The 21,471-nt window shown below is 38.8% G+C and overlaps 2 protein-coding genes across 6 annotated transcripts in view; both read right to left on the reverse strand.

The window, feature by feature from the left end:
• Positions 1 to 7,149, reverse strand: part of arhgef10la (Rho guanine nucleotide exchange factor (GEF) 10-like a) — a 175,486-nt gene extending 168,337 nt beyond the window's left edge. For 2 of the 3 annotated variants that reach the window (XM_036151338.1, XM_036151337.1), the window contains exon 1: positions 6,688 to 7,149. The gene's annotated coding sequence lies outside the window, so the exon portion shown is untranslated. The remainder of the gene's footprint in view (positions 1 to 6,687) is intronic. The other variant, XM_036151339.1, reaches the window with a different exon arrangement.
• Positions 7,150 to 10,028: 2,879 nt separating this feature from the next.
• Positions 10,029 to 21,471, reverse strand: part of chd5 (chromodomain helicase DNA binding protein 5) — a 63,408-nt gene continuing 51,965 nt past the window's right edge. For all 3 annotated transcript variants that reach the window (XM_012881346.3, XM_012881345.3, XM_012881347.3), the window contains exons 35-40: positions 19,809 to 19,917; positions 19,470 to 19,602; positions 19,164 to 19,359; positions 17,661 to 17,824; positions 15,520 to 15,646; positions 10,029 to 15,080 (exon numbers count right to left, since the gene is read on the reverse strand). In XM_012881346.3, the coding sequence (XP_012736800.1) occupies positions 14,953 to 15,080; positions 15,520 to 15,646; positions 17,661 to 17,824; positions 19,164 to 19,359; positions 19,470 to 19,602; positions 19,809 to 19,917 (857 nt within the window). In that variant the 3' untranslated portion in view covers positions 10,029 to 14,952. The remainder of the gene's footprint in view (positions 15,081 to 15,519; positions 15,647 to 17,660; positions 17,825 to 19,163; positions 19,360 to 19,469; positions 19,603 to 19,808; positions 19,918 to 21,471) is intronic.

Consider the following 21,471-nt stretch of genomic DNA (forward strand, 5'->3'; position numbering starts at 1 on the left):
CAGATGGAATATGTCTTTTTTGGCTGTCAAAAGGCATAACAATCTGAGGGGGAGGCCGTTCACAGGCATTTGTGGATTTCATGGATTCGTTTCAACAGAAAATTACCCTAACGGTTATTTTCCAAACATAAAGTACTATAACTCTCTGGAATGTGTCTTACAGACGTTATAGTTATTTTAAGTTTGAGTTTAAATCAATTTCAACGTGCCGGCTGACACATCAAAATGCCGTAATGAACTACACACACAACATGATGGGGTTATCTACGGATCCTCGAGACCCTTCATTCTTATTTTCCCTCTGGTTTACTTTCATTTTGACAGCTTTCAAGACTTGCAGGAATACATTATGCATTCGGCAGTCAGTTTGGCCTTCATTTGCCCTCTGCTGAAGAGACTAACATCGGTCCACAACAGCAGTGAGATGCTGAAGAAATCCCATTAATCAAGGACACAGTGAGAGTAACCTCCACGTCCTATCTGCCAATTGTTCTCATTTCACAACGGTGAACTGGACACATTTTCTTTTTTATGCTGTACTGTTCACACACTAAACAGAGATAAGAAAACAGCAAGTGTCAAGGATTTTACTGATCATGTAATGCACAAAATGCTGAAACCAAAAAACAAAACAAAAAAAAACAAAAAAATGTCCAATGTCAAGTCTTTTTATAAATTATTGTGGTGCAGACTTTGCTTGTAAAAAATAACAACAAATATGTGTATACAGAGAAACCGGGGCATCTAAAGAGGCTTTACAACTAAACCTGTAATTTTAGATGTCTCAGGGTTTCTGCATTCAGGACCAGAGTTTCTCTTTTGTTGTCTTTCACCTACTTTAATGGTATTTTGATAAACTAGAACGGAAACTATATGACAGATTTAATGCTGAACGTAAGAAAAACTTCCAACAACCTAGAATTACTCTCCCATAAAGTCAACAAAAGTAAATTTCAACATTTTTGAGTTCTGCGTTGGGTGTGTTGCAAACATTATTCATCAGTTACCATGACTGCAACATTGTAAGGTTAAGATGCTTAACTGACACTCTTTTCTCTTTTTTGCATATTTATCTTGGCTCACATCAGTTATCATACAATCAAACCTATCAAAGTGCTTAAGGATGTTGCAGTATAGTCAGCATGTTATATCCCTAAAGATGCCTTCATTTAAGTACTTGCTTAAAAGCCTTAACTGCATCCTTATAATTTTACTACCCGCCTATTTCTAATCTCCCATTTATGCAATAAAACAAAACAGAAGTTGATTCTTTTTTACAAGCAATAAACATTTTGATAAGTGTCACTGAGGATTCAAAGTCCACCATAGACACACAACTCTACAAAAGTTAGCAAAGCTCTACTCACTGCATCTGAGAAATGGCTAATCTCTATACTTATTTTACTTGACCCAACAATATTGACAGACCTTTCTCTGCACATTTTAAATAAGGTTACTGATTTTAATAGAAACTCTCTCAAATGATTCAAGTCATATTTAATCAGACACATCAAGATGTTGCTCATGGAGTTCCCAAGGGTTCAGAGCTTGGGTAATTTATTTTTACCTTGTACCCACTCCCTTCGTGTTACATTGCTAGAAATCCATTTTCTAGACTTCCGTTTGTATGCTGATGGTGTTATACGTACATCATTCAACCTTTATTAGTTTATGTTTATTGCATTACACTGTTGTCATGTACAATTGTAACAAATATTTGTGTTATAATTGACTAAAAATGTCCTCAGAGTTTGTATAAGAAATCTTCAGCTCATTCATACTGCTGCAGCTAGAATATTGACAAGAACAAGTGAAAGACCAGTCATCTCTACTGTATTTTAATCACAGTAATGGATGCCTATATAACTCGGAATTCTATTTTACCAGTAAAGCTCTTTATAATTGGGCCCCATTATATCTCAAAGACCTCCCCGTTCCCTGTTATTCTAACAGAGCATTGCACTCATCAGAATGCTTAGTAAATAAACATTTGAAGTTGTAACTAAGTTTGTTTTTGGGTTTTTTTGGAAGCGATATTAATAATTTTGCCATGCAATATTCTTAGCCTTCATTTCAGAAGAGGTTTTTCTTAGCCTTAACTTTTTTTTTTAATAAAGGAACACAAAAGAAATATATTTATTTTGAAACAAAACAATAAAAATGTGTCCTAAATCAATGTCTTCTACTAGGGGATCTTATTTTATCAGCTGCCTTTAGTGTGACTTTGGTCTCATTAACTCATTTTAGTCTGGCCATGCTCCAGAAGAATTTTTATAGGAAGACATGTGACTTGAAGCACAGAGTTGAAAACGCTTGTGACTTGCATAGAGACAAATAAAAAAATATCCACTATAAGCAGTCTCTGAAGTGCAAGGACTGTGCAGTCAAAAAGTTATATTATTCTTACTCTTTGCTACTGCCTTCAGCATCAGTTGAGATCGGGTTATCTTTACAAATTTGAGCTTAGGGTAACAAAGCAAGTCATTCATAGCATCAGCACAGAAGGCAGTGGTATGCTGCTCTGATGTCTCAAACTGGATGTCCGTACATAACAATGTGCTCCTTCAGTCACCATTTTAAATATTGGAATCTCTCTCTAATTTATAATTATGCAGCACCAGAGGTCCACATTTTAAAATTTCACTCCCCAATTTCAGAAGCAGAATCAGTTCTTAGTTACAGTCAGCTGTTTCCCCCCTTCACTAAAGCTTGTAAAGTAAAAACAAAAGTGGGACGCAATCATTTTGAGAGTGAGCTGGGAGAGTACTTGAAATAAAAGTGTGTAAAGTAAAATGATGCAAATGATTTACCTAACGGTAAAACCAACCAGAAGGATCTTATTTTAGCAATAACCAGTGATGTAGCTTCCTTCTGCACAGAAAATATGATACCAAGCTCATTCAAACAACCCCTGTAATCTTTGTACCCAACAGCAACAGCCCTGTGACAATTACTGAACTCACATATGCTGACAAATCAGTTTTACAGATTCACATTATTATATCACAACCACAGCTTTCACAAACTATATTCCCAAAAGTAATTAGAAAATGTGGGGGAAAAGTAGTTTATTTTCAACCTTAAAAGCAGCTTAGTTAGTATCACATTTCAGAAATCAATCCATCGCAACTGTCAACTCATTAAAAAGTTTCTGCTCAGATAAAGTCCTGCACTAAGATCTACACTAACTAGTTCTGCACATGAAATGGAGCCAGTTTCACATATTGGGAAGGGATTCTGGCTTCATGAAAAACTATGTCTTGATTTGATCAGCTGGACATCGATTGAGATATAAAAACATCTTCTCTGGTTCAAAAACATACTAAAAATGTCAAACCTGTTAGAATGAATACATTATCATGGATACCTTTTTCCTGGGAGCCCAGGACCCTTTCCAAAAGAAGGGATAGAATACAGTAATCTACAAATAAGTCAGTTCTGCTAATGTTCTGTAGACTCGCTAGTCACTTTATTCAGAGCATGAGTTCAATTGCTTGTTAATTGCTAGGCATCTTGACATGAAGGAAACAACTTGTCGAAGTTAAAAACCAAGCATCAAAATGAGGACGAAAGGAAATTTAAGCCCCTTTAAACATGACAAGGTTGCTGGTGCCAGATGGATTGAATTTATTAAAACTGCTGATCGACCAGGATTTTCACACAAAAGACTCTTTTGTGGGCAAAACGATTTGAAATGAAAGAAAGGGCAATAAAGGCTTAGATAACCGCCCATTTTAACTTGGACCAACAACACATAAAAGCAGAGCAGCAGAATATCACACCGGGTGCCCCTTTTGTTAGCCAACAACAAGAGACTGAAAAACGGTGCTGCACCATTCAGGTTGGAAGGTCAGAAATTGCTGTAAAGAACAACAAAGCACTGTTCTTTCCTGCCTCGTATCATTTTGTTAGGATAGTAGTTGTTGTGTAATGGCTTAAGTGATATTTTCTGGGCACACTTTGCACCCCTTACATTTAACCGGGCAACACTTACTCGCTAAGTCTACCTTGTTATTGTTGCTGTCCATCTCTTTTTGACCGCATTGTACCCATCTTCAGACGGCTGCTTTCAGATGCAGTCACCAATTCACAAAACTGGTTTCTTGAATATGACAGCCAAAACCACTGTCCTTCAAGGGCCTCCACAGTCACTAGATCTCAATCCAATAGTGCACCTTCAGCATGCTGTAAAAAGGGAGCTGCACGTTATGGATCAATGGCTGATAAACCAGCGGAAACTACGTATGTGAGGCTATCAAATCATTATATATTCTAAAATGTGTAATTGTTTCCTCATTGGTTTTCAATATTTACCTCACAAAATATTGCAGTTCTTGAAGCAAAAGGGTTTATACCCCTCTAATGTATTAAGGTATACTTTGTAAATGGCCGATAAGTAATAAAAAACGGTAAAAATTTAGTTTAAAAGGTCTATGCCTCTGTTTACTGATACTTATTGAAGGCTCATACTTTTGTAGCTATTGGTTGTAGGTTAAAGATATTTATTGTTAAATTAACTAGAAACCTGCCAGATAAAAACAGATAAAATCATTTTAAAAAGGTATATAGCCACATTATATGCTAAAAAAGGACCAAAAACCATTTGATCATGATAAAATAGGGTTATATACACCAAGCCTCCATCCTGAGAATGTTTTGATGGTCCTTTCCTGTCACATGCAACTTTCTTGTAACATATTATTTTTAATGCCGTTTTCAATACACAGTTTCTTTTTTTAATTCAACCAACATTAAAAGCATAAATAACTGAAACTATACTGTTAAAAAGGGTACAAACTTTGGTTATACTCTGAATTCATCTGATGCAAACACAAACCAAATTCTCGGCAGTGCCAAATTCAATTAACTCATCTGCTGAAGACAAAAACCAAGAACACACACAGAAGCAAAACAAGAAGGTGCACTTCTTTCTAAGTTGAATTGCGTGGTATGCTACATAATGGGACATTCATTTGGGGACATACTAAATAAAAAATAAAAAAGTGTTTCAACCACAGTAACCTTTGTCTGCCCCAACCCTACCCTGATGATGCCCTCTAGGATTCTGTTATCACGACAAGAGCTGCAACAGGCGGCACTGTTTACAGTACGGAGCTGTTACGTAGGCAAACAACTGATCTTTATCTAGCCGAGTTCCTGGTCACAAACAATGCGCTGTCGTCTTTGCCGTTTTGGTTTAATGTTTTCAGTTTTTTTTGTTTAGCTGAAGGCAATTTGGAGATGTGTTCCAATCACTGCAAAGCGTAGTCAAATGCTCTGTAAAGGAAGCAGTCAAAATCAGATATCGGGTATGAAAATATACTGGTTTAAAAAAATAAAAATAAAAAAGGGCTGATGAACTTTAGGAAATCTCATGCATGTAAGTAAATCTTCCTCTGATTCTGTGGAATCCTAGAATCTAAGCTAGCGGGGCATCACTGTGCGTCACATTTGTTCTTGGAACGTGTTAGCAGACGAGGCAACAGGAGATAAAACAAGTGGTGTTTTTGAATGTGGGCTTGACAGAAAACATACTTTAGAGAGAAGTCAGCACAGGAACACCCTCAAATCCCCTCCCTTACTGGCTAATGATCAGACCTTCTCAGATGGCCCCAACGTGCTTGTTGTACATTATATCAGAGGACGGTGCGGAAGGCGTGTCATCGCTATCAAATGACTCTTTGTGTAAGTGGAGCATCAAGGCCTTGTGAATGATGGCGTGAGAGCGAGTTTTCTCCTAATGAAAGAACGTGGCTGTCGGTTGACAGAAGTCTTTGTGATGGTCTCGACCCATGGATGGTGGATGTCTGTTGGCGGTCCTGGACTGCAAGCAAGAGGGGAAAAAAAGTCCAGAGAGTTTCGAACAAAAAGGAACTTTTGGACATCCGGGAAGAAGGAAAAAAAAAAAAAAAAGGCTGAAACAGTGCTTTGGCTTAAAATGCTAATTTCTTTGGTCTGAGCAGAGACTGTGTCAGAGGTCCCTTGGATCCCTCCCTCTCAGCCCCCTGCTCCCTGAATCCCCCCCACGCTCTTATTCTGCTGAGAGGCAGCGTGAAATTCATCCGGGGAGGGGCTTTTGTGCTCCGGGAAGCAACCGTCAAAACTGGAATGGTGTAGGCCGGACCCCGGCCAGAGGATCTCCCTTTCTGTGGCCTGGGGAGGGGGGACCGGAGGAGCTGTGCGGAGTGGCTGGAAAGCAGCCGGCCGATAGGTGTGGATTTTGGATGAGCTGAAAAATCCCTCACTCATCCTTCCCGGAGTCTGTCACAGGAACTGTGGCTATCACAACAAGGCCCCCGTGCTCTCTGTATCCCTGCCGGCTCTTTGAGGCAGGCCCAGGGTTTAATTGCCCGTGATGTTGTGTACTTTGCTAAAGGGCTTCGGTTTAATCTGCCATCCTCATCCTCTGCTCTCCTCCTCCACGTTTTCTTGTCCTCCCAGCTGCCCGTATAGCTGTCAGGCTGAAACTCAGACAGGCACAAACCAGCACACACACCCACCCACCCCCCAACCCCACTCCATCAATAGCCCCATTTGGACAAAGCTGCTGTCTTTGCACACACACACAAAAAATGCTAAACGAGCTGACAGAGGAAAGGAAGACAGAGCAACGGCAGAATGAATTAAATAAACAGGCTGTGTTTTTATTCCTTGGAAACAGGCAAATGCACATTATACATTGCTCACCTTCTTGTCAGCAGCAGCAGCAGCAGGCTATGTCCTCCAAGAAGCTTCAGGCACTCCCTGGTGACCCTTTAATCCTGGAAACATCCCACAAACAGCCAGCTCCTACCACAGCACACTCATCCTCACAGCCTCCTTTGAATGGCTGCAAGTGGCTGAACACAGATTTGAATTCTCCTGTGCTGTTTACTTTCCCACAACTTCTCCCCGGCACCGTGTGCACAGGCAGCTTCTAGATGAGGTAACCTTTGTTCCCTCCCCCTTTCTGTCTTTCTCTTCCTCTTTTGCCTGTCTGGGTCTGTCCTACGCTAAATCTACCCTCTCTCGCCCTCTATTTTCTTTTCTTCTTTTTTTTTTACATACCCCCCACCCAATACCCCTTAGCCCATGTAGTTCCAATTTGTCCTTTCTTCAGTTGTTTCCCTCCTCCCACTTTACAGACTCCTGCTGCTGTCCACAGAGCGGCACAATGCAGGGTAAGTGATCTCAGTCGCAGCCGGCCAATGGGAGACAAGCAAAGCCGTGCAACTGGCCAATGAGGACGCGCGTGCTGGAAGTAGACCCAATCAGGAGATATATTCAGGGAAAATGGGATGGACAAGAGGTATTAGAGGCTATAGTGTTTTCTCGGAACTTCCTGTGTGGGATAAAGGTGCTCTGAGATTGGGCTGGAGGAAGATCACTTGATTTCTAGCTAATGGCTAAGATTTAGTTTTTCTATTGGTTTTGTTGGACGCTAGAAACTCTGTCAGTAAATCTCTGGCAACAGATTTAAATTGGTTTTATTCAGCTGGAAAGCACAAAGTGAAAGGTTCATTATATCTTTATTATGCCTGAGTGGCAATTTGGTTTACAGCTGGTTGTAATATGCCAACATTAAAAAAGAAACTGCACACATAAGATAGTGTCAGATGCATTATCACTGGCATACCCATCCTTTTGCTGTTGAACACATTGGAAGGATATTTTTGCGATTCTTATGGAGCAAAACAAACTCCCTCTTAGATCAGCCTGAAAGTCTCTTAGGAAGTCCCCACGTTTTTAAAAGTAGTGACATCAGATAAAAGAGAATGCAGACACAATCAATCAAGAATACGTGTTTTATAAAAATTTGTCTTGGTATTCCAACTGTAAAACTGTGCACAGGATTGCCTGTGGTCCTGATGTTTTCTGACATAATATCAACGTACAGTTTAACAGGCTTAAAAACTCTCTGGTTCATCCATCCATCCATCCATTTTCCGAACCGCTTTATCCCTCATGGGGTCGCGGGGGGTGCTGGTGCCTATCTCTCTCTGGTTCAATGATCATAAATATTTATGAGGATGTTTGGCTTCTTTAGATAGACAACCATGGGGCTGGGCCTTTATCGTATTGTTTTATCGTTGTCGTGAAAAATGTCTTATCATTATCTTGACAATGATAAATTCCTATTAGTAATGTCTGAAAACCCCAAAACTGCCAGTATTGTCAGGATTGTTTTTTTAGCTATTTTCTCCACTGTTGGTTTCTTCAGAGCATCAACTAATGTCAATACATTTAAAATATATAATCAAGTGCTTTTACTGTGTGCAGTTTAGTGATGAAAATCACATTTCTTTATGTAACTTGTGTCCTGATTAAACATATTTTGAATGTTTTTTTAAGTATATATTGCATTATTAAATGTGTTTTTTCAGGACAGTATTTGTATTTATGAGACATGAAGTCACACTCACAATGTTACCTAAAAAGACTACAAGAAGGTGGTAATACTCTTTTATCATCACATTTATCGTTATAACAATAGTACCACAAAATATCATGATAAAATTTAAAGTCTGCATCGCCACCCCTAGATGACAGCTTACGATTTTCAACTATATGATCAGTTGAATTTGACTATATTGTCTTATAGATTGGATTATGGTGAACTATATATAATTTGATCTGAATCTGACATTATTATACTTCAATTGCATTGGAGCGAATGTACACTGTCTGATCTGAATTTGCCTGATATGGATTCTATATAACTGGATATGAACTGAACCAATTTTTCTTCTGAACTGAATTATGGTATTTGTTGTAAAATGGCACAAAACATATGAAACCACCAACATGACAGTGACACAAAACACATTTCGCTGTTGGTAAAGAACTACCTTCAGAAGACTGACCCAAACATCCTGGACCAGTCTTCACAAAGCCTTGAATGAAAATTCAGTAGGAAATTATTATTTGACCTTAGGATTTTATTTAATACATTTATTTTTTTAAGGGCAGAGTACAATCCCTTGATGTTTAAAACAAACTGTGTTGAAAAGTACTAATAAATGTGTCCTTAACTGTCATCCTGCAGAATATAATGGGGGTACAGTTAGATCAGGGGTGTCAAACATACGGCCTGCGGGCCGGATCCGGCCCGTTGAACAATTTAGTCCGGCCCTGGGGCTAAATGCATTATCATTATAAAAAAAAAAAAAAAAAAAAAAAAAATTTTTTTTCCCCCAGTGTCCTGTCTGGCAATGTGGCAATAAGATGCCACAGAGAGCTCATCAGATTCGACTTTCACAAGTGGACAAGATAAAAGGAAGAGAATGATAAAACAATTATTGAAAAAAACATGTACTTTGTTTAATTGAAAATATGCAGTTCCTATATTGTCCACGAGGGGCGCTGTGTTTTAATTAGCAGATTAAGCTTCAGGTGTGGAAAAATTCAAATCATTTCTTAATTTTTATCTGTTTGGTGTATTTTGTCATGCAGGACGGTGTTTTTAAGTTCCAAAAAATGTGAATAAATGTTTTTCAACATTGTATAATCACTGTGATCAGTTCTTATGCATAATGCACTTAAGTAAATGTTAAACTGAGTAAAAGTATTGTTGAAATTGCACATACTTTTCTTAAAAACGCTGAGGTTATTCATAATATATTGTGTAAAAGTGAAATTAACTTAATATAAAAATCAACAACAAGTCCACATTTATTAGTTCTATTTAATCTTGCAATGAGTTAACTCGTGTGGCCCTCTTGAGATCAGATTAAGCTGTATGCGGCCCCTCAACCAAAATGAGTTTGACACTCCTGAGTTAGATGAACATCACAAAAGTAAATTCGGAACACATTTTCAAATGATTTTATGATTTTTTTGTCTGTTTTTCTAGTAAATCAATGTCTGTATTTCTTCTGTAAAGAACAATTGCTGCACTACAGGCTTGCAGCAATAGATATGGGCACAAGGACAACAAAGTAATATGTGAGCGTTGGTCAGGACAGTCGATGGTTTTAATTAAAGTCCATCTGCATGCCCTTACATTTGCCTGTCAGAATAACTTCAACACAAGAAATGATCAAACACTATTCCTTCTTGTCCAGAATATTTATTAAAACACATTGAACAAATACACGGAATACAAATAAAAAGATGACAAATTCACTTTTTGATTCAATTGCCATACAGCACAATTATCAGAACCATAACACTGCTTGGAGCTCCTTGTCTGTAAAGACACGCTGCCACACCTGGAAAGTGAACCGTCAGACGTTTCACATGCTGTGCATTTACTGCAACAAAGGTGCCTTTTATAAGGGTCTTTTAGTAGCTTTTGAAGCCATCTTAATAAGGAATACATACATTGTTTAACATCTTAATATTAGACTGAAGCCTTTTAAACGGACAGTACATTCATACTGACTTCAGTTTGATTGCATTTCATTGAAAATATTGTGTTTGATGTCACCACTCCAGAGGAAAAGACAGAAATTTGATTGATGAGCACATGTTGTGCACATAGCAGTTCTATGGCAACACAATTCAGTGGACATTCATGTTTTTTTTTTCGTTTTGTTTTCTTACAAATACAAAAAAAAAAAAAAAGAAATCTATATGATACGAGCTTCATTCTGAAAAATCATTCAAGTATTTACATGTTCTGAGGTCCTATCTGTTAATAGCCTAATACATGTCATGGTCAAGTATTTGATGGCATGAGCAAAAACACAGCTGACAACAATAAGCACTTAGAAACATTCCACAGAAACTGATGTGATGCACTTCCAGACACATCAGATGGTTAAAAAAAATTGCAACGCCTGCAAAAGTATTTGAGTTTCCAGTCATGGCAAGTTGAGATTTCCGGGTAAGGACTGAAGGTATACAATCTGGTTAAAAGGGAGGGGGGGCGAAACGAGCACTCCAGGGCAATTATTTAATTTCCCAATACAGGATGAAAAAATCCAGTCGAACAAGTTTATACTTCACAACCTTATCCCTTGTAAAAAGTCAAATATAAAAGATTTCCACCGAACCTTAAAAAAAGAAAGACAATGTTGTGAAAAAGTATTTGCCTCCTTATAGATTTTGATCAATATTCGCTTTTTTAGTCATACTAAAGTATATTTAAAAAAAAAATTAAATATCAAAGTTCTAGCTAGTTCTAGCAATTATTTACTAATGAAAAAAAGTGTTCCATACTACCTAGCTCTATGTAAAAAAAAAAAGAATCTCACCCTTTGTTAAATCCTGTATGATTAAGCTAATTTTGCTGGACATCCAGGCCTGATGATTAACAGACCTGTGCAATCAAGAAATGACTTAAGTGTCCTGTTTGACAACAAGAAGTAGATGAAAAGATCTAAAAAAAAAAAAAAAAAAAAAAAAAGCACCATGTGCACTGAAGTTGACATTCAAGAACGGATGAGAGACCAAGTCACTGAGGTACAAAGCCATGTCGAGACTTCAGAGGGATATAGTGAGAACCATTGCCCACAAGGGGAGGGAGCCTGGATGAGTGGTGAACCTTTCCAGGAGTGGCTGGCCTACCAGAAATACTCCAGGAGTGCTTGAACAACTCATCCAGGAGGTCACAAAACACCCCAGGACAACATTGGAAGTACTGCAGCCCTTGGTTTTCTCAGTTAAGGTGAATGTTGATGGTTCAGCAATTAAAAGAGGGGAAAAGCCTCCATGGGAGAACACAAAGGACCATCATATGAACATTACATGAACACGCCTGTGCAAGTTCTCAGTTATCTGAGTCATGGCAACCACAAGCAGGCTTAAATCAGAGGCAACCAGACTTTCACATGAACGCTCACATGGTGCTGGTCATGTGATGGTCTGGAACAGCTTTTTTTTTTAGGACCTTGATGAATTGCTCTAGTTGATTTTGTAGGGTCCTAGTCAAAGTCTGAACAATATATTTGAGATTCTGACCTTAAGCAGACTGTTCATGCTCAGAAATCATTCAACGGAGCTAAAACAATGCTGCAAATAAGAGCGGGTCAGGATTCCACGCCAGCAAATGCTCGATAGCAGGGGTTGCTGCCGAGGGCAATTCTGTTTTACATAGGGCCAGGCGGATTTGGAAAGTTTTTTTCCCAAATAAAGAGAAGGAAAAATTTAAAACTGTGTTTAGTGTTATATAGGGGTCTCTTCATTATTATTTATTTGAGTATCTAAAACATTTAGATGTGATTAAAAATGCATAAACAGGACATTTGTGAGGGGGTAAATACTTTTCCAAAGTATACTACTACTTTCAACTTATTAGATCTGCACTGGTTTATGCCACCTTCAAAAACATAGGGCACAGAGGAACAGAAAGCAATAACTTGCAAATTATTAGAACCCTAAATTTGATTTAGGAACACACAGCATGTGACGCTGTTCTTGAAATGTGGCAAGATTTGATGACAGCAACATGTTTTAGTAAGTCGTAAGAATCAAAAAATGCAACTTTTAAGTATGGTTAAAATAGTTTGAGATCAAACTGGAGCTTAGTTAAAAATTATTGGAGCAATTGTGAGAAAAGTGGAGGAGACAATAAGGAAGATATTCACATTCAATTTAGAAATGGCACCTAATATAGGACAAAGCACGATGATATATAAGCCCAGTATGAGAAGGTTGTTGTTAGTGAACACAAAATGCATCTAATTACTTGGTAGATTTTTAAATTATATTCAAAACTCTACCAAGAAAAAATGAAATCCAAACATAGCCACAGTTCAGAAAATATATATATACATTAAGGATCCAATTTAGACTTTTTGATCCACTAAAGATGCTTGCTGCAGGCCTAAGAAAGGAGGCGGCCACATTCTACGCATTTGAAAACAGCATGGCTTCAGACTCAAAGACTCTGTGTCTCAAAGTGACCTGCATGGATCCAGCTGTTGCTAAGATTCAAATGCTTTCAATTATAAAGTTACAGCAAACAACACTTTTTCATCAAACAATGCTTCCACAGTGTTGGCAAAACAAGCTTTAATGCAGTTATGTCCAAGGCAGTCCTTAAAGACCAATCTCCTGCCTGTTTCAGATGTTTCTTTGGTTTAACGAGGGCTGTCCAAAGTTAGTATGAGTTCCTAAGAAAAATTCTACTTAGGGTCCACCTCTAGTTAACCATATTACCAACAATAACACTGTTTATTCTTCATTTTGGATTATTTTTTTTTTTTTTTGCTACATTGGACAGTAGAAGGCAAGTTCAATGTTGTGTTCACAAGCAACCATAGAAAAAAAATGCCTATGAGTAGTTTAGTCACAGTTAAAACATCCATAAATTAAAGTTCCAGCTCAGACTAATTTAACAGATTTTTCAATTAACTGGTTATATGAACTTGTCAACATAACTTTCGAACTATGAAGTTTTTTTTTTCCTTAGAGTGTGTTAAATTGGTACATTTGTCAACATGTCCTAAACTCGATTAACTTTATTACATAAAACTAAGATTAGTATTTTTGAAAAAATCTCTGCACCTAATGCATTTTACATGGGTCGACATAAAGGACGACAACATTAAGGGGGGACGGGGGGGACGTCAAAAAGTCACACAGTGCAACACCATTCCTTTAAAGTTGGAATGAGAACAGGTAAGTTTAGGCTGCGGCATCACCTTTATACAATATCCGCCTCAGCGGAAAAAATGCACTGCATCAAAGAACGAGCTATCCCCTTGCATGAAGTAAGCTTATGTATCTGATTATACTATAACTCAAGCGCAGGGGCACAAAACCCCAGCTCCTAAAAAGAGCTGAATATGACATTGCGACACAAGCGTGTATTTTCGTTTTCAGTCCGAACCAGTAAAATGGGAAGTAAGGAGGGTTTTTTCGGGACGTTAAAGAGAAAATGAAACTTGTCGGTTCTGACTCACACTTGGTCTGATCTCTGAAACCCTGCAAGCAAGTGCCAGTTTATGGTCCCACCGTGGCTTGTGTGGGTGAAGCGCTACAACCAACACTAACATTCAAACAAAGAGTCACGAGTAGTGTACAGTACATAGAAATTTTGAATTAATGTTCTGTCATTTCAAATTGTTCTGCTGGATTACCATGAACAATACTGAGACCTGAAAACTTTTTTTTTTTTTTTTAGCTATGAATGAGTTGTTATTTTCACCTTCGTTAGACCTTTGCAATGAAAAATAAATTGCAGCCTCCTAATATGTACAGTAGCCGAACGGCAGCCTTGAAAGGTGATAAGAGTTAGGCGCAGCTTCCTGTTTTAGCCGGAGCTACTTTCTCAACATCACCAGCAGGTGGCAGTCTTCAAAGGCTACAGATAAACTGTTCTGCAAAACAAATACAGTACATGGTAAAAGTTTTGATTTCCTCGAAAAACCCGCATTCTGTCACCTGCTTGCAACATGGATGATAAAAAGTCATGTTCGTGTACAGTAACTTTAAGGATATCGATGTTCGAAAACTATCTCGATTTAAAGAAGTGAGCTTCTCTCCTCTTCACATTGAACAAGCTTCAAAGCAGCACAGTCACAGTGTAAAGGGGGCGTTGACGTATGCATAAAAGCAAGGGGGTTGCACGCAGATTTACAAAGTCACAGCCTGCGAAAAATAAATACATAAAACTTAGTGAGCCCCGTTGAAGAGGCCCCGACGCTTGGACTTGATTGAGTTTTGCTTTATAGTGCAGGCCTTTCAAAGTCCTCTTCCAAAAAAAAACAACAAAAAAAAACTGCTTCGTCTTCTGTCCTTATTCTCAGTTTCTCAACAAATAAAACAAACACCTACTGAAATACCTCTATAGGGTCCTTGAAAGATAAAAGTGCAACTTTTTTTTTTAAGATAGATACATGTACACGAATCAAAAAAAGTTAACTGCCTTATCCGCTCACAGCCGAGTTTCAGTAAGCAGATTATGAGATAGGAGGAGGAGGAGGGGGGGGACAGAGGGATGTAGCATGACACAAGGGCAGCAGTCATCCATTCGGATTCCATCCCTGGGAGTTTCTGACCTCAGGTCAATGATACAGAGCTTGTCTAGTCCTCAATACAGATGACATCACTTGCTTTGCCTGACTTGAGTTCAGGCGTAGCCCCGTCTCTGAACGAGTCAAGTGATTTCTTGTCCAAATGGCTTGTAGGGGGTGGGGGGCCATTAGATGACACTGAGGAAGGAAATGCTTCAAGATTTAGATACTCCCATTCAGAATGTTTAAAAAAAAAAAGGCATCTTTGACACAAAACAGTAAGAAATAGCTTGGTTGCATGTATCCATTGTATTTCTTTTTAAACTGTAGAAGCCTCTGGGTGCAGACGTCTAATTACATAATTATTATTTTTGTTGTACTCCAACATAGATTCGGAAATTCACTGGATTGGGTTGGACAGATAGCAAAAAACTGTCAATAAATACTGAGTAGAGAGAGATAGATTAAGGTTTTGCATTTATGACACTTCAAATCTGTTTACATGACTGCTTTCAGCATCTGTTTCTCTATACAGGTTGTTATCATTCGCAGTGAACGTGTCTGTTTTTCTTGTTGCAGCAGCTATTTCCCTCTTGCATTATGTCACCTATGACTTAGAGCAAGTGTTGACTGTTACCGCTGACGTAAGGTCCGAGGGGCATCTGGCTATAGTTGACCATTGGCTGTCCGCCCGGTCCTCTGAATCCCCCACCAAAACCGCCGCTGTACATCTGGGAACAGCTGAATCCTCCCTGGCTAAAAGGCTGAAAGAAAGAAAAAACACACAAGGAAACGGATTATTCTGCCATAAGCTACAAGGTTATATGAATGATTTATCAGAGGGAAAACAAGAGGTCAATCATCTTTGTATGTAGAGGCTGCAAGTACACAGGATGAATAACTGCTTCTCATCAACGTTACCGCGCTCGTGTTTTTCTTCCAGATAAATTGTCTTTCTAAAGGAGGAATGCAAATGGACACACGCCGCTAATAAGGTGTGTCAAAATGACAAAGAGAGAAATTGGCCCCCCGATAGCAACAACACAGCGATGTCGGACAAGACAAGCCGTGTGTACACGCGTACAAGCCATTTGCAAAAGTACCGGAGAAGAAAAGAAAGAGACAAATCCAGTTTTACTTGGTCCTTAGGGAGAAAAATGTTGAGTTTGGTGGTGGAAGAAAACAGCATGAGGGGATACTTTTTTTATTATCCTTTTCAAATGAGATGCAGGACTTTGTGCTCACGTTTAGCTTCTTTGTATCACGTTAGTTTTTATGTGTTGGTTTGAGCTCTGTTTTGTGTTGTAGTTCTTGTATTATTTTTGGTGATGTGTTTTTTTTTCTGGTGCACTGTGTTCTATTAACCTCCTGTTTTCTCCGTAACATGGGTTCCTTGTCACTTTGGTTGGTTTGCTCTGGTTATTTCTTACCACATGCTCATGTTCTCCTTGTGTTTTCCATTGTTTTGTCATTTCTCCGCTCAGTTAACATTCAGTTAACCCTCCTGTTATGTTCATTTGTTAGGAACAGCAATGCTGTTCCCGGGTCAGTTTGACCCGGTGCATGTTTATTTATCCAAAAGATGTCTGAAAACAAAAAAATCCTAACAAGCATTGTTAATATTTCATTACTAACTCCATTACTAACTATTCTATCAATATTTAGTGCAATGGTGTTCCTTACCTCTAACAGGTAATGATCCAATTATGATAATTCACTCATTTTTTTTTTGTTGAAAAAACTGCATGAGGGGATACTTTTTTATTCTCTTTTTCAAATGAGATGCAAGACTTTGTGCTCACGTTTAGCTTCTTTGTATCGCGTTAGTTTTTATGTGTTGCTTTGAGCTCTGTTTTGTGTTGTAGTTCTTGTATTATTTTTGGTGATGTGTTTTTTTTTCTGGTGCACTGTGTTCTATTAACCTCCTGTTTTCTCCGTAACATGGGTTCCTTGTCACTTTGGTTGGTTTGCTCTGGTTATTTCTTACCACATGCTCATGTTCTCCTCGTGTTTTCCATCGTTTTGTCATTTCTCCGCTCAGTTAACATTCAGTTAAGAGCCTCACCTGATCCCACTCATCAGCAGATTCTCCTGTTTTCATTGGTACTGGGCGGCCATTTTTTCCGCCTCCATTTCTCTGTTTGTAACCTGTGGAGTCTTCCTTCTTATCTGATTCCACCTGCCTCCTGCCTGCATTTGGCTCCGCCTCCTCAACGTGATACTATTAGGCATTAACTTTCAGGACAGAATGATGCACAAACATGTATTTTTTTATTCCAAGTGTTTGATTAGCCATGTTAGTTATTATTTACTAATTATTATTATTATTGCGTCCTCAGTCTCGTGAACCTTTAGCATTGTTGCTGGCCCGTCACAGACTTTTTATCACGTCGAGGGAATTTAGAAATTGCATTGCTGTATTATTTTTATTCATGAAAGCAGCTTTGGCTGTTGTTTGCGATAACTTCTCCACAACAGCGATAAGACATCCCTGCAGGTATTACAGCTGAGCTCGGGTTTTACAGTAAGCTGTGACTTCGCTAAAAGTCGCTAATTCGTTTGTTAACTATGCTGTTTGGAGTCAATAAACATTGACACAGACATTTTATGTTTTAATAAGTAGAAATATCGTATGCACGTTGTGTTATTTGGAGTATATTAGAGTTATTAACTGTTAAGGGGAGTGTGAAAAGGCACACAACAGGAAGCAAGATCCTTGTCAGTGATTTATTTATTTTTTTGCCCCATCTGACACTTTTCTTTAAACCGCCATCTCACCTGCTGCGGTGGAGGTTCGCTGCCTCTGCTGGTGAGGCGGCTCAGGATGCTTCTCTCCGACATTTGCAAACGGGCCGACACCGGTGGGATTCTGGACAGCATGTTGGGAAGTCGTGTCACATCTGCTTTCATGTCACTCAGAAGTTCTTCTAGCTGGTTCAGCACTGCAAGCGGCATGAAAATACAGTGAGCCCGTCGTAGCAGCAGCTGCGGTTCTTCAAGTAAATGCTGCCGTTCATTTCTAAGCTTCTAAGGCCATCGGTAGGGGAAAAAAAAAAAAAAAAACGTCTGGCAGAAAGATTAATACAAATTCCTAGAAAAAACATTATTTAATCTTGAGATCATAAAAAAAAAACTAATTAATTGTTTGATACAGAATTTTCAATCATAACCTGCCAAGGACTATAAGTCACAGTAATGTGCCACAACCAATCAACACCATGCTGGTATATTCTTTTTCTGGCAGATAAATCCATTAGTGTCACAGGCTACATCATTTTCAAATGAATACGCTTTAACGCTTCACTTTGATAAAGTCTTTGGCCTCTCCCCAAACTTTCATCCCACTAATCACTGTGAGCCCGTTTTCTGTGCTGAGTCAAATTAACATGAAATGAAACCACTGTGTGAAACAGGATCTTTGCTGCCAGCCTGTTTGGTTTTTTTTTTTTTTTGTTTTTTTTTTTAGAGAACAGAGATATGGAAACATCTGTGTGCACTTCCTTTGCGCGCCCATTTTTCTGTCTGTCTGGATGGAAAAAAGAATGAACCTGCTTTATTAAAGTGAGATCAGCTCGTTTTGAGGATTTTACTGCACTGTCTGCATTTTCGCATGAAAACAGCTTCAAATAGTTTCCAGAGACCCTTTTTGCTTGTTGCCGATAAGTCGGCGGATCCGTTGTTAAACGTTGCAGCTTTTAAATTAAATTAAGATTTTTATAAAAATAAGGATTTTCAAAAATTCTGCCTTTCAAAAACTATATTATGGCTTTTGGCAGGGGCGGTTCTAGACAGGGGCCAACAGGGGTCAGGGCCCCTGTAGAACTGTTCCTGGCCCCTGTTATGGCCCCTGTACTAAAGACATGATATTAAATTTCTTAGAATGATAAATGCTGACAAAGATACCGTGATTGACTGGTCATGGTTTTACCCAATAATAAAATAGCAAAATAATTAAAAAAATAAATATAAAAAATAACAATGGTTAAAAAATGTAGCTGTTTCACATTAAGCTCCTGCCGTATAGAGAAAAGATCAGGGGTCTGCAACCTGCAGTTCCAGAGCCACAATTGTCTCGTTGGCTTACTTAATATATTAAACGATGAAATGTTGATCTGTTTAGGCTTTTTTTCCCAATCGTTTGTTCTTTGCCCCTGTGAAAAAACGCTGGCTCCACCCTGGCCCCCCTGCTAAATTTGCTCTAGAACCACCACTGGCTTTTGGTAATTAAAAGGAGAGCACTTGAGTTAGCAGTGTTGCTAGTTTGGCAGTGGGACCACACACCTTTGTGAAGCACAGCATTGGCAGGCTTGTTCCCAGCCAGAGACTCTTTGGAGAGGTGCTGATGGGACTCGGCCAAACATTCCACCTCAGCGAAGCGCGTGTTGAGCGCCATGGCAGGGTGACTGGGGTCCTGGGTCATGTTGAGGTAAGCTGCCCGTCGCAGCTGCTCCTCAATCACCAATGCCTGCTCTAACAGCTGCAGAGACAAATAAAACGGGTGTAAAAACAAGAGAAAGCTTCCAAAGCTCCATCTATTTCAGTGCTTTGATTCTTTTTTTTTTTTTTCTAATAAAAGCTGCAAACTGCCTTAAATCGCCGAGCCAGGAACTTGTTCTTCATCTCCAAGTAGTTGCCCTTATGCATCTCTGTTTTGAAGGGCTCATTCAGAATGGCGTAACGGGGGTCGTTCTGAATGTCTTGCCAGCGAGCGTAGCCATGTCTGAGAGTCGGTTGCAGTCAAGGAACACGGACAAATAAAGATGAGTTCATGGCAGCGTGGATTAAAAAATAAAAAATACTTGCTGTATATCACTCATCGCATTCTGTAGATATCAGCCTTTTTCCAAGGCAGCCCCCTTCCTGTCATAGGTGATCACGCTGCTCGGCGAGATGCAGAGCTCTCGGCTCTGACACGGGAAAGGATACGTTACGATGCCAGCCAGCAGCCAGTAGTCATGGCGACGATGCCAGATGTCGTGCATTTTTCCAGACGAAAGAGCCGCTCGCTCCTCGGTCTGCCACAGGGTGTGCAGCTCTGACAGCATGACAGCAAAAACAGACATTTTCTTTCAGGAAGAAAAAAAAAAAAAAAAAGCCCACAAAACAAACGTTCAAACTGCTCACGTCATTCATAAAGGTAGACGTAATGACAGACTATCAGGAAAACAATGCTTTCGCGGCTTATTAACTGGAGGAAAACAACAGCTGAACGTCGGAACGCAAAACTAACAGTAATCGGTGCCGTTCACTTCACTTCAATATAACAATGCAAACTGTATTAAATATGTTAGATTGTTTTAATTCAGTATAAAATCTACATTGAATGAGTTACCTTCTAATTACTGTCTTATAATTTTTCTTTCCTTGATGTCCATCTTCTGAAAGTGTACCCTAAATTTATTTATAAAGAGTACATATTTGTACCATTTACTACTTTAGTAAATTTACCTTTTTTTATTTATAAATTTACCTTTCAGGCCCTCAAAAAGTACAAAGATGTGCCATAAAGTCTAATTATTAGCCCTATAGGGGCTGCACCTCAGGGGACAGAACTGTACTCCTACTGTACCCCTTTTTTGAGAGTGTATATATCAATATGCGTACGATGACGTAAGACTGGAAAGACACAGATCCGAGCCCCCCCAAATGATCTGAAACACAATGCGATCATAATAGCAAGGATAATGTCTAAATTATTTTGTTGTATTCTATTTTTCCAAAAATGCTCTCATTTTATATTGCCTGCTACTTGATGCACGCTGCTGTTCTTGTCTAAGGCTGAACCCCGGTTCGTTGTGCAGGTCGATGTAAATACAGATGGGAGAAGGAGGAGAGGAGCGGCAAGATGTCCCGAGAAAAGCATCATCAGTACACAACAATCCAAACTTCTAACGTACCAAATGGCAAAAGGGCAACAGCAGCAGCAGTGGAGACAGCATTTAGTAAAATAAAAGAAGGTAGATTTGATTCAAAGATGAGAGTCAACACCTCAGGATCCACCAGATTTGCTAGCCAGTGGTGTCTGCATAACTTGGGAATACAAGGAATTTATCCAACCTCCTTCAATTTAATCCTCAGAAGGATCTATTAACAGCTAAAACAAGGAGGGACTGGAACTTACTGGCTATATTTTGCCAGTTAAATACATGTGTTGCATCTTTTACTCTGTTAATTTTTGTTTGGTCACAAAAAAAACAATACTATTTATCATTAGCCGAGTGCATTTTATTATTTCTTACTTAGATTTTACTTTTATAAAAATGTATTTCTAATTGATTTATTTAGCAATAAAAAAAATCATATATTTTTGAATACATTTTACTTGTAATTTATTTTCAAGTCTGTATGTTGTTTCCCGTTGATTGCTTAGATGAAATGTATTGCTGATTTTATGTTTATTTTCCACATAAAATCCTGCGTTTAAAAACGTCTTTTAACAGAAAGCATCAGGAAACATTCTATTATACGCCACACAGTATGTGCAAACGTTCATTTCCAAGCTCGATGAGAGACCAGTCCTAATTTTGATTTGAATATTGACCGTTTTCCTTTCGTAGTCAAGCCAACCCAAAGAGGAGGCCTAATTCAA

Source organism: Fundulus heteroclitus, chromosome 20, assembly GCF_011125445.2.
Source record: "Fundulus heteroclitus isolate FHET01 chromosome 20, MU-UCD_Fhet_4.1, whole genome shotgun sequence".
Lineage (NCBI taxonomy): Eukaryota > Metazoa > Chordata > Actinopteri > Cyprinodontiformes > Fundulidae > Fundulus > Fundulus heteroclitus.